Source organism: Athene cunicularia, assembly GCF_003259725.1.
Source record: "Athene cunicularia isolate RWA chromosome 2 unlocalized genomic scaffold, athCun1 chr2_part1, whole genome shotgun sequence".
In the NCBI taxonomy this organism is placed as follows: Eukaryota; Metazoa; Chordata; class Aves; order Strigiformes; family Strigidae; genus Athene; species Athene cunicularia.
Window position 1 is genome coordinate 28000828 of NW_020799095.1, and position 13844 is coordinate 28014671.

The 13844-nt window shown below is 35.2% G+C and overlaps 1 protein-coding gene across 5 annotated transcripts in view; it reads right to left on the reverse strand.

Moving 5' to 3' along the window:
* AKAP9 (A-kinase anchoring protein 9) overlaps positions 1–13844 on the reverse strand; it is a 90233-nt gene that overhangs the window by 41435 nt on the left and 34954 nt on the right. For all 5 annotated transcript variants that reach the window (XM_026843293.1, XM_026843294.1, XM_026843295.1 and 2 more), the window contains 6 exons: positions 13229–13603; positions 12230–12454; positions 10623–10763; positions 9981–10084; positions 9161–9366; positions 1530–1741 (listed from right to left, as the gene is read on the reverse strand). In XM_026843293.1, the coding sequence (XP_026699094.1) occupies positions 1530–1741; positions 9161–9366; positions 9981–10084; positions 10623–10763; positions 12230–12454; positions 13229–13603 (1263 nt within the window). The remainder of the gene's footprint in view (positions 1–1529; positions 1742–9160; positions 9367–9980; positions 10085–10622; positions 10764–12229; positions 12455–13228; positions 13604–13844) is intronic.

Genomic DNA, 13844 nt, shown 5'->3' on the forward strand with positions numbered 1-13844 from the left:
TCAGAAAAAAGGAAGCACCAAGTAGAATACATAATTGACAATACTTTTATAATTGCAGTCTTAATTACTGTAAAACTTTGAAGTTGTTTTTGTCTGTGTTATTTACTCTTTAAATGCAAGTTTTCCTACAAATGCCTAAATACAGTTCTCTTAAGAACTTCACATATTGCAGTATCTTTTTCATTATTATGTAATGCTAGGCCTTAAGCTGAAAAGGCCTCAAAAAGCCAAACATCTCTTTTTAACTGAACTCATGCTCAAACCGAAGACAGCTGTTGCAGAATGAGTTTGCAAATAAAGACAATGCAGAAACTGACTTACAAGAACCACCAGACTCCTTGCTTTAGTAAGCCAGATGAGAGTTCACTGAATTTGTATTTATATTACTTTTAACTTTAGTTATTCACAAATTAGTCTTTTATCCTATTTTTTTTTTAAAAAGAGTATCAGCTTCATGTTTGAATTATTTTTCAAAAGCAACAAATACTTAAATGATTAAAACTTCTGAAGTATTAGACAGCTGAATTTTCATATTACTTTCATCACAGATTTTTTTCTCCTTCATTTTCATTAGTTACGATTTACACATTTTACATCTACAGACAAGAAAGCAATCACTTTTTAAGTAATATCATTACTAGGTCAACTAATAGACGGGTCTGTAGCATAAAACACACGGTATCCTTTGAATTCTAGTCCCAAATAGCTTCAAGAGTTGACTCTAAAGACTGAGTTCTTCAAGAGAGCTTAAGAAGTTAAGCAAGACACAGAGTATTTACTCTGATACCTTCAAATTGAGATGTACATAATCTAAAAGTAAAGGACACGACGTAAGCAGTCTGATTTGAAGTGACTCAGCTAGGTATATGGCTTCCATTTCAATTAACAGGGAAGTACTCCAGAGAGCAACATCTCACCATGCAAAGTACCCCAACAGCAAACAGAAAGGGGCAGTCATAAACTGCTCCTTTTCTGGACTATTCATGAATCACATACCTCACCGTAAATACAGGAAAGCTGGAGTGCAGGCTCCTTTTCTGATAGCAAGGTGGGTATGTGCTTAACTGGCCATGTTTAAATCAGCTGGAAGAGACAGTAGGAGAGCTCCACCTTTTTGGCCAGTCAGTTGGCTAACATGCTTGTCAAGAGAACCGGGCACAGTTCCCCTTAATCCTCCCTCTTCACAAGGGCCAGCTCAATGTGCCCTGACACCTCCTGTCTCATCTCTGTATTGCAGTAAAACGCAGATGACCCGTATGAGCAATGAAAGAGTGCCCTAGATTGATAAACACGCCCAAACTCAGGCTTCCTCTGCAGTCCAAAGCAGATCTCTAACACAAATCTAAATTCATCAGTAAAGTCATGCTGGAACACTTTTCTGAGGGTAGGCAACTGAAGTATTGTTTCAGCTTTCAAAACAAGCCTACAGGTTTTAGGCTTATGAAAACACATTCACAAGAAAAATTAAAAAAAAAAAATAAAAAATAAAGACTTAAAATTCAAAATGCTTCACTATTAGATCACCCTACCTGATTAGAAGTTTCACTGATAGCTTCCAGAAGCTTTTCAACAGCTGCTTGTAGTCGAGAACTAATATTGAGAACAAGTTCTTCATTTTCAGGATCTATTTCCACTCCACTTTCTGCAAGATGCTGGCTCAGTAGTCCTTCATCCGTTGCTCCTGACCACACGTTAATATCATCATCTCCCATACTACTACCATGATATGAGGAACAGGACTCTGGAAAAACAATAGTTACCTTTTCAGACAGACTCTTAGCACTTCAAAACATGGAAAACTGTACATCTGAGTTACAATTAGAAAGACAAGTAATAAAATGATTAAAATATTTGTATTAGTCACAAAGACAGAAAGGGAAATATTGCATACTAAAACTTACACAAACAAGATACACAATACATTAACTAAAAACAAGCAGAGGGAAAGAGAAAAGGAGATACTAACAGAATATTTTAGACATCCTTTCAGTATGCTTTTGGGATCTGAGACTCATCTTCAAACCTTTGTTACTATCAGTAACCCTTACTACTTTGAATAACCTGCAATAATGACTTGCAAGATTGTCTTTAAAATACAACCAGGTAAAAAAACCTGTCAGTCCCTGTTTCACCAATGCCCAGCTATGTTAGTGTCCATTAACACAAAACTGTTCAAATTAGTGATTCAAAAGCACAGTCAAGTGAGTAAAGGGAAACACACACAAAATTCAGACAGTTTCTCAGGACAAACAAACTACGATACAGAACACCAAAATTCAGCATTATTGAACTGAAAATTGATTAAAATAGGTAGCTGAATATGTCAATTACAGTGCAGAGGGACTGTAACTCTCCCTACTGATAGGTCACCTGGCACCTGCCTACTTCTCAATCTTCTTGATGTCTGAATCAGTTTAAGGGTATTATCCCTTCTGTCTGAAAAGCAGAGACACAAAGTTTGCCTGTGATATTAAACTGATAGCAATTCATCTAGAAAACAGTAAATTTACTGTGTTTAAAATTCAGGACTGTGTTTAACAAAGACAAGTGAAAGCACTCCTGAGATGTTTTAAAATCACACTTTCAGTATGAAATAACAATATAGTAGTACATCATGACAGTAGATAACTTTTGTTGATAGCATCTTTTAAAAATGAAGAAGAGTTATGTCATTAGGTTGTTAGATTTGAAATGTCAGAAATAATTGCTATTGTGGAAACTTTTTAAAATTACAGTTAATTTTAATGAAGTATATTTCTGAAATATAATTAAAATAAAATAAATGTTGGGTGTGGTTTTGTGGGGTTTTTTTAAACAATTAAATGGTTTTGCTTAAGGTTTTCTCAAAAAAATTCCTTATTTTGGGAAACAGTAGTATGACTAAACAAGTTAAGAACAGTCAATGCCTGTTTAGCAATAAAATTGCAATACCGGGTTATCTTTGAATTTAAGTTCCTGATTACTCCATGAATTATGACTGCTGAACTTGAACAGTTTGCATAGTTACAGAAATTGAAATGAAATTTTAAAAGGTCAATTTTACAAACTGCCTTTAAAAATGTTGTAAGTACTCTTGCTGGATACAATTTCCTTATACTTGCTCTTGCCTCTTAATCAGGCATGCAAATAACACTAGAAATATGAGTCTTCTTGTTGATGTTGTTTGACCCTAGCAAGAAAGTCAGATTCTAGTCTTCAGGTTAGTTTTTAGTTTTTTTAACAAGCTGTGACATGATTAACCACCTGGTTTACTTACTATACTTTTATACCTGCAAACATACTGATAATAATTTTATTTATTTCACATTTATTTCATTACGGATGCAGCTATTATGTATATAACCCATATACGACAAACTAATCTCCATCAATTTTGATTTAGAAAGGTTTGGGTTTGTCTTCTTTTATCTTATAGTTGCTAAAGTTTTTTAAATGCAGATGTAATTTTTTTTCTTCTAGTTACACCATTACTGTTTCATATCTCCTTTTAGATATGTGGGATATATGTTTACAAACTCTTTTCACACTCCAAGGGAAAAAACAGAAGCACACTATATACATGAATGGAATGAATAACCAGATGAAAAGAATATACATTCACATGGCACCTTTCATCTACACAGGATTTCAAAGCACTTTTGAGTACTGCAGTTTGGAACTTCAGCCACAAACTACTGTAGTAGAGTCACCCTAGCAGTGGCTGGCAGTCATTTTCTGCCAGCACACTAAATATTTGCAATGGGTTTGTACAGCATAAAAGCTTTCCCTTAACATCCTAATATTCCACCCCCCTGCAATGTAAGGAAGGCCGCAAAATGAACAATTTCACAATTTTTATTCAATAGCATTCTGATTTCTCACCACCCAAATGTGGGTTGGCTCTGGGTGTCTCAAAATATCAAGTGATGCAGAAGCTTTAATATCCTCAGAGTAGAAAGGACCTTCATTTAAGATGGACATCCAGCAGCATAAGTATTTCCAAATGCTGTGCCAAAGTACTGGTTAAAGACTTGAGTCGAAGGAAAGCATATTCCCTATTGAGCCACCGACACACTTACTGCACACCTGATGCTCTTTGGAGGCCACTCATCTTAAGTACTGACCAGGTAAGACCCTGCTTAGCTTCAGAGGTCTCACAAAATAAAAGCCCACAGTACAGTAGCACAGCTATAAACAAGATAAAACAATGACATATTAGTTATTGCACAATCTGATTCTTTCTTGACGGAGTATGAATTATCTACGTAATATTCCTGTTTTCCTTCTGAGGCTTAACCCATAATTCATGTCCTATAACCCTTATATTTTAGTAAATAATTTGCTTGAGAGGTACAACTGAATTGCACAATGATGAGTGTATGCCAAATACAAAAATAAACATTATACAAAATAACTGCATAAATGTGCAGTCTGTTGCAAAATCATCTGACTTCTGGCTGCCTGGAAAATTTTATAGAAAAAAACACTGATCCCTGCTTAGAATGTAACCTTTTAAAAGCCAAAAGCCATGTCTGGAATATGTCTCTTACATTAATAGTATCACTAATATTACTACTTCTTCTTGCCAGTGACCAGAACAGTACAATTTGGCTTCCAAGAACTAATGACAAGACTTTAAACTCTTGTTTTGCTTATGTCAGTTCTTCTGTAATTTGCTTTCATTTCTTCTGGGTAAATACAAAATAAACCAATGCTAAAATATAATTTTATTATATGAAAAATCTCAGAACAAAACCTCATAATTTACCTGAAATATAACTATGAAAAATGTGGAAAGAAAAAAAAAGAGAGCTGTCACCTAAAGTATAATTTGGGACATGGAAACTTTACTACTCTCAAAGATAGAAAAACCAGAAAGTATCAAATGTAAAAACCTACAATAATTCTGTTCATACTGTAAGGTTGGCAACTCAAACAGAAAAATCAATGGCAAATGATAAATGTAGATGCCCGTGTTATCATTTCTTTGAAGTGCCACTTAAGAACAGCAGTTCATTTCACATGTCTTCCTAACTGCGATGTAGAAATCCCCGTATCTTTTTCCCCTGAAAATGGTCTTAGTACACAGCATCTTAGCACAGCATTTTTCCAGAAGATTTTCAGTGGTGGAAGCTAGAAATGCTGTCAAGTCTTATTAACTGCCCCTGGAAGTTACACGCCTAACCCACATTTTTCTAATCCTTATAACACCGTTCAATCTCCCACTCCAACAAAACTAAAATCAAATTCTCTGTCCCTCATTGATATTTTTAGTCAACACAAAATAAGAAATAGAATATTAATGGCCCAAGTAAAAATGTCTTCTCCCTGTGTAAACTCTCTCCTTGTAACAAAAAATTCCAAACAGCAAAGGTTCATATTGTTTCCTTGCCACAAAGCTTGCAGTTCAGCACATCAGATGTCATGGCCCACTAAATCTTAAGAAAAGTGCTTTATTATACAGTGCTTACTCAGAAGTTTCAGATACAGAAGTTGTTTATGAGCTGTCAACTGACATTTACGAAGCAATACATATTTTGCATCATGTAGAGCTAGTATCTCAGTTTACTCCTGAGATTCCACTGAGGAATTAAGGTTAGGGGGTTACAAATTGAAAACAAAAAAATCAGTTTTATGGCATTTCAGCTATTCACTACCTTGTTCCTGCTCCACTGCTCAGAAACAAGGAGACATGAAGTATGTAATTGGGGTTAATGTTCAAGGAATGTCATAACCGCACAGGCTTCTCCAGAGGAACCTGCATTACTGCAGTCCCTCAACCAAGGTACAACGTCTGAGGGAGGAGAACAGCAAAGTCTGCCGACTCTGTCACAATGACTCCTGGCCCAAATCTCCAGATATAATTAACTCATAACATTACTTCATACAAATGCTGTTTACTTCCAGTGATATGTTTTATGACTGAAATTTAAACTTTACTCGCTCTGCTAGAAATAAAATCCTGTTATAGCCAATAATCTAGGCAAGGTCCTGGATAAACCTCTATATGCTCTATAAATCAGGTTGTGGTTATGTGTGTGACCTTACTGATTCAGCTTTTTTAAACGCTGAAACTCAGCAAAACCAGTAAACCGAGTTTTGCTTGGCAATAAATATGGATTATGTTCAAAAGGTCAGAGAAAATTCATTTTACTGAACACATTATTTTTTCTGTTTTATTATTAGATTTTTATTGATACAAATTTATACCCACAAATTTCTTAAGTAATTAAAAAGGAAGATTTGTTTGGTTAGGTACTAGATAATACAGTAACATGCACAGGTTAAATATAAAAGTAATGTCTACCTATTTCTTACTTCCAGAAAACAATGGGGAAAAAATTTTAAAAGCTTATGTCCTCTCAGGCCATTCAGTAGAAGTAGAGGAAATGAACAACAACAGTCCTGTTGCTGAAAACACTAATAGAATTTGTCATCTAATTCCATTTGAAAAAGGATCAAATACTTCAGCTGATGAAACAGTACAACTACTACTACGGCTGTCTGACTCCAGTAGCAGAACTATGTACGCATCAAAGTATACAGTCACCAGTTATAGCCACTGTAAGCTTGGGTCTTCTTTAACCCTCACTTTTTTCTTAGGTTTCTCCTTCTTTTGTAATTGTTTCTGATTGTAAGAAAACATGCAAAAAAGAATACTGGAATAAACATCTGGTATGTGAACAGCTCTATACCAAGAGGGACATCACAACAACAGAGAAATTGTTTTATTACAGAAGAGTGAATTCTTACATGCCTCTTAAAAATACACTAACAGGAAATATAAAACAGTCAACCTTCACCACTACCAGAAGGGAAATACAGTTCTCTTCTACTGAAGAGAGCACTCTTTCACCAGAAGACTTGCCAAAAAATTAACAATACATTCCAATTACAGGGCCTGTTGGGCATTTAGACAGTAGTATTATGAAAGCTAGACATGTGTGTATTATAGCCACCTAAAATACAAAAAAAGCTACTCTTTTAACCATGTTTTTCTACCTACATGTAATGCAAGCAATCCATATTAAGAATTGTTAATGACAATAATTAGTGACAAATACAAGTATACACGTTGTTGTGCAGGAGCAGGAAAAACGCAAATGCTTATGTTGTGCATTGTACACGCCCGTGCAGAGCAAGCACGTATGAGAGTAGCGAAGGGCAATAATCATGTATTAGCACTTTGTAGATACAGGTATGTATTTAATGTTTGAGAAAAGGGAGCAATATTCTCAGCAAAAAAGAATGAGGAAGAAAAGCAACAGTTTGTGTTCTGAGAATAGGCATGATATAACTATGAACTAGGCTCAGCAAATGCACTAGGTAATACCACAATACATGTAACTGTGACAGCATGTAATCACCACCTTCATAACCAGGTGGTGTAATCATCACCTTCATAACCAGAACACATTTTCATTTCTTTGGGCAATATATGTTGTGAAAACCCAATGCTTTTTACACACCTCAGACTATAAAATGAGAACACGAATAATAAAAAGAGTATTTATAAGTTGCTGCTTTTAATATAGAAAACTTATTTAAAATTTATTTAAAACACATAAAATTTAAGACTAAAGGAGATGGTGGTAAACTTTGAGTCTGGTCATTGCTCCTTTTACCATCTGGCTAGGAGACTGTAGAAAATAGTCACCAGTGGTTGAAGATACTTACTCTGGGCTGCAATTAATATAAGCAAACTCTATTAAATTTTCCACCACAAAGTAAAGTGCAAGAATACTCCATTTTGAAAGAAGTGATTCCTTCAATTATAGTAGCACATGTTCTCAATCTTTCAGGTCTCCTGGACAAGTATCAAAAATTAAGGCCAAAAGCTTAATTATTCAATCTAAATTAGGGGTAAAAGGCAAAGACTCAAAAGTCTGAGTTTTCAAAAACCAGTTGTTTCAAACTGTTTCAAAAACCAGTTTTCCTCACAATTACATACAGTGAAATGTGCACAAAAGTTATGAGGTTTTTCAATGAAACAGCAGTACTATCCAGGCATAACGCTTTTAACCTGCAAAATTAAGAACCCTTGGACTGCAGCTGTACACATTTCACCGTGCACAACCTCTTCATTAATGAACTGAAAGAGATGTCACTGCTACAAGTCATACAACCTTTCTTAACTTGCCCCAAGGTTTAATGTGACCTATATTTAAAGCTAAAGGGAATCAATATTTAATAATCAACATTTTGAATGAAAGAGGTAAAGTTCATCTTCATTTACCATTTGTATTATTACTCTGTAATAGATTCTTTCTTAATAATGAAATGTAGTATTTGACTTCCAGTTCTTTTTCTTAGTCACAGTAGTTAGAATTCCAGCTACAACTGGATGAATATTATGTTTTAGGGTGAACTTATCTGTTGCATGTTGCCTCCCCATAAGACCCAGGATGAATGTACATACCCTTATGCCGGTTTCTGTACCATGGGTACCTAAATGACAATACGACAGAGCACCTATTCTTGCTCAAAAGAGAAATGGATGGACATTATCCTAGTACAATCACAGGAAATTAAACAGAGCCTGGGAGAGTTCTTAAGACACTGGTAAGCAATTAACTACAATGTTAAAGTGCTCCTTTAGGCTTGTGCCAAATAGCACTCCTCCAAACAGCTGATGGGTGAGGCTTGGCAGTTAGAAAGTTCCTGGAACTGTTTCCAAAAGACTGTTTGCATACAACCACTCTCATTAGGAGGCTAAGAAGTCCACAAGCATATATACAGACTGTCCCCCATGACAGCTGGCCAGAGTGACCAGCAATGTCCCTACATACATTAAGCGCACTAGCAGAGATACAGTGTTTGACACCAGTTCCCATTCCCCATACATACAGAGGGAGGTATAAAAGTTAGTGCAAGATGCCATGGAGCTATGTTTCGTTCTCTTTACCTCTTTCAACAGGAACATATTTATTTCTGTATTATTCAATCATTTTCTCATTCTGTTGCAGGCTTCACAACAGGGCCCTAGACATGAGTCATAACTGTCCAGACAACTCGTGAAATGTTATCTCTTAAGCAGAGATGTCACATACATTCAAATGACAAACAATCTTTTTTTAAAAGTTTATTTCTAACTAAAAATTCCAAAACTAAGGTTATGTAAATATATAATAAAACTATGCAAGTGCTACTTGTTACAAATAGAAAACCATGCATGCAGTACCTTTTTCATATCCCACACGGATACAGGGTTTTACTGAGTCCTCTGTCTCTGTGTCCCATCCAGATGGTTTGGAAGGCTGGACTTTCCCAGACCGATCCAGTAACCCAAGAACATGGCGACCGATTGTCTCCTCCATAGCCACAGTTGTCTTCACAACTTCTAAAAGAATCTTCATGAGTTTCTCATTAGCCTTCTGAAGAACATGCCTGCAGGACAGAAACTAATCAGTCTTTTGATTTTCCCCTGCTTTCAAAGTTTTTATCCCTTGTACACCCTTGCAACCACGAAAGATTTGCAGCTGAAACAGTAAAATTAAGATTTCTTTTTTAAAGACTGTAACCCACACCATACACATCAATAGTAAGAGCACATTTGTGTTCAAAGTCAGTTCTTTTTACAAAACATGTAAAAAGTCAAACTATTTATCAATGTTTGTACTTTGAGTATTTTATCTAGTTATTCTTTTAAAACAGAGGTTTACATTTGCCTGGTATTTATTATAAACTTACTCTTTTCTCAAGTGACAAAGACTGCCTACATAGATCAAAAATGTTACAGAATAGTCAAAAGATACTATCAAATACAACAATTATATTAATATAAACTTATTTCATAAATGTACATAAAACGGGCATATAAATACACATGGATAAATGATGAATATGATTCTATGTGTCATATTAAAGATATAGTAAAATAGGTTAAGTTTTGTCTCATCCTCTATGCCATTATCAGTCAGAATAAAAATATCATTAATTTAACAACAAAACAATGATTCTCAACATTTTTAAAAACATTATTTCTTAACAGTTCTAAGTACCTTTCTTTAGAAAGAAGAGCTGAAGATGTTTCATCAGGCTTTCTTCCTCCATCTTCATCCTCAAAGATCTGCTCTCTCACATCATTTTGGTTTTCATTTTCATTCTGAGTAAGTTTTTGCAGAGGGAGAGAAGACAAAAAGGACAGAAATCCTGTCATTGCAGAATCCACATATTCTTCTTATATGCAGTAAATATGAAATTTGAAACCTAAATTGGTTTTGTTAATAAAACCGCAGCAAATTACAAATCAAGAAATACTCTTCCTACATGGAAAAATTAACTAAAACATAAATAAAACCAAAACAGGAAATCCAGGGCAGGGCCTATTAGAAAGAACTTTGTTATACTGATTACACAGTCCTTGTGCTTTCTGTTGGTGTTGCTATAGCAATATGAAAATGTGAGCTTACCTGAGCAAATAGCTATAGTAATAATCCCCACCTTCAAGTTGTTAAACTACTTCTGCTTACCTGAAGTAAAAAACTATGTTTACCAGTACCACCTCTTGATTCTTAAACCTGCTCTGTTCAAGCGGCACCTTCTTAGGAAAATGTATTACATAAAAAGAGTAGCCAGCATAAAGAAATCTTACTGGTTTTACATGCTACAGCTGCCAAGAAAGTCCAAAGGTCCATGTTTACCTCTGTTTGTGTGCTGTTGTTTTGTAGCTCACAAAACAGCCTCTCTTTTCCAGGTACATAATGTTTTTTTAACGATTCCAGTTCTTCTAAAAGCATTCTCTCTCTCTCTGCCATCAGGCTGTCATTCTCCATTGAGACACGCTAAGGAAGAAGTATTATAAAGGCACACACAATTGTTTAAGCTTCTGAATATGTGAGACCTGTCACTTCTAATTTTTTTACACATTTTGCACAATGAAATTTCAGTCCACCTCTTTCAAATTGGTTACAAATACATTGAAAGCCTTCTAAAATGTAATACAGCTAATAAATACTTTTGGTATCTTACACCTTTTTTAAGATTTTCATACAATGTTTATGCTCTGCATGAAACACAGCAGTCACAATGCAACCTGGAAGGAATTTTTAGATATTTCATTGTACAGTACGTGTTTTGCAGAAGAAAAAAGATGAAAATAAGTTCTATTTATAACAAACCTCCACACACTCTCTTTTAGAAGAGCTAGAAGCATTCATGGCTCTTAAATGCAATGCATATGTTCCTGTGTGGTTCTTACGGATAAAGAGTCTTGGTATTCAAAACTGGAGAAATGCCAGCAGTATATGTTCTACTTAATGTTTTTTATCAGTTTCAGGGATTTTCAACCCCTGAGGAAAGATGCTGTTGCAAAGTCACAACGAGGTAAAAGACGAAAGGATGTATATATTGAAGGGAACGATTATCAGGATAAATGACAGAAAGACACCTACAAAGCAGCTAAGAGAAAGACACCTGACATTGCTGGACAAGACACCTAGGATACAAGCAACTGGCTCTCTAGATTCCTCAGCTACCTGGGCTTGAACTTAAACAGAACAGAGCCAGGTTTGGATAACGTCTGAAAGAATCTACAGCTATACTCCACAGTAAAAGCAAAGAACTTTAGAATTCACTCATTACTATTCCAATGTGCATTTCTGTAATGTTACATTGTTGAAATTAAAACAGGGCAAAATAAATTCTTCTGGATTCTGTTTACTTTATCTTTCAAGGGAAGGAATCCTTGAAGACAAGTCTATAAATGACATTAATTATTAAGCTAAATTAATGAATTTCATTAGCATACATATGCTTTGAATAGATGAGCAAGTTAAATTTAAAAAGGCAAAAACCCAGCAGTGTTTCCCACCAAACCCCACAGATTTTGTTTTATTCTGATAGTCGCTAAGGACTTCAACTCCTGTGATTTAAAAAAAATAAAAGCCAAACCATGTTATTGCAGGAAGCCACCAATACTGTTCAAGTTTAAACCTCAAGCAGGGATGAGGAAAAATTAAGAATTCTATAGTATTTCTAGCCATGGCTGGTGGCTTCATTGATGTAAATGAATGCTTGCCTGCACCCTGCAGAGCTCCATATATCTGGGAGGTGCCATGGCCTACAATGCACGTGCACTCGCTCACTCTTCAGGCTGCTGTGCAGCACTACAGTTTTTCTCCAGGTTTACAGAAGTCTGAAGTGATCCACCACTGACTGAGTTGTGATTAAAGAAATATGCCTTTCATACATATATACATGCATGTGTTTGTATATATACATTAACTCATTGAGTAAAACTCCATATTACCTCAGCTAATTGCACTTTAAGACTCTCAAGCTCTGCTAAGAGTTGCTCTTGATTTTCTTTCTGACGTTCCATTTGCTGCATGTGCCCTTGTCTCAGTAATTCTGTTGCCTGCTGATGTTCCTGACACTGCCGTACTAGCTCCTGTCGCATGTCTTCCAAACGCTCCTCGTATAACAACAGTTGACTTGATGTTTCTCTGTCTGATGTCACCATCTCACTGTAGCACTGAAATATTGGAACTATTTTAGCATTTTATGTTCAATGACAGCTTCTAGTGAACATTTAAATAAATCTTAGAAAATACTTTCATAAATTAAAGTAGTTATCACGAAAGCATTACCTTGTTGCCTGCTTCTTGGAATGTCCAAGCTTAGAATTATTCTCCACTTAAAAGTCAAGGTTTTTAAAATAATTGTAAACAGTGTTAATTCTTATGCTATTTAGCTGGCAGGGATCTCAACAGCAATTACACTGGCAGACATACATACAGTGAATGTGTGTACAACAGGAGTTTGAGAGAACAGTATCATACAAAACAGTATTAGAGTTTATTCACTATCAAGATAATACAAGATCAGAATATTTAACTATTACACAAATTAGTGTAATTTTTGCTTCAACTAATGCCATGTTTAATTTTAAAAAAAAATTAAACTGAGGATTTATTGTGGAGTCAAAATATATTTATTGTCAAAAATTTATTATTACTGCTTTTTACCATATTCCACATTACCCATTCTTTCCTTACAGCATAGCATAATGCTGTGATAGGCAGAACAAAGGAAAGAATGGTAGAAAATTTAGGTCTAAAGTTATCACTCCTTTAAAAAGGAAAGGGAAGTATTTAAATGGAATTTTCATCTTAGTTTCTTTCTTTGCAGTTTTCTCATTGAAATTAACTGTAAATCCATTGGAAAGATTATTCAGAAATGGCGTTACACACTGCCAATTTTGTTTGGATTTTTTGTTGTGGTTTTTGGTTTTATTTTTTACACTTACCGGTGTTTCTTCTGCAGTAAGCCCTTTGACATGGGAAAAAAGTTCTTCAGAAATCACTCTGTGATCAGGAGTTGTCTGTCCTAGTATGTATCCAGGCTTGCTATTGGAATGAAGCTCTTCTCCAAGTGAGTTGATCTCAGCAGACTCTTCACTGAGTTCCTTGCAAAGTGATTTTGATTCTTCTTCATGCTTGCTGCCTTTTTCTGTTGCATTTCTAAAAGGGCTGTCAATCTCTTCTTCACTACATTGCTTTTTAATTTCAAAATGCATTCCCTGTTGATGTACAATCTGTGTTTGTGCTGCTTCTTCCTTCTGCCGAGCAATTCTTGACAATTCAGTCTGTTTGGCAAATGCTACACTCATTGACACAATTACCTGCATAAATAAAAAAAGTCGGTTATTAGTTTATGCTTTAATCTCTTATTGCTGAAGAAATCTCATTGCTGACCATCAATAAGTACAAAAAGTTCTGAACTATGATTCCTTTTTCTTTTCCAGAGGAAACCAGAAAGTTAAAAGGACAGAGTCATTTGGTCAACCTCATCAACAGTCACATCTTAAAATACAGACATACTGTATTTAAGGTAGCTTAATAAACTATAACGCTATTTTCAGT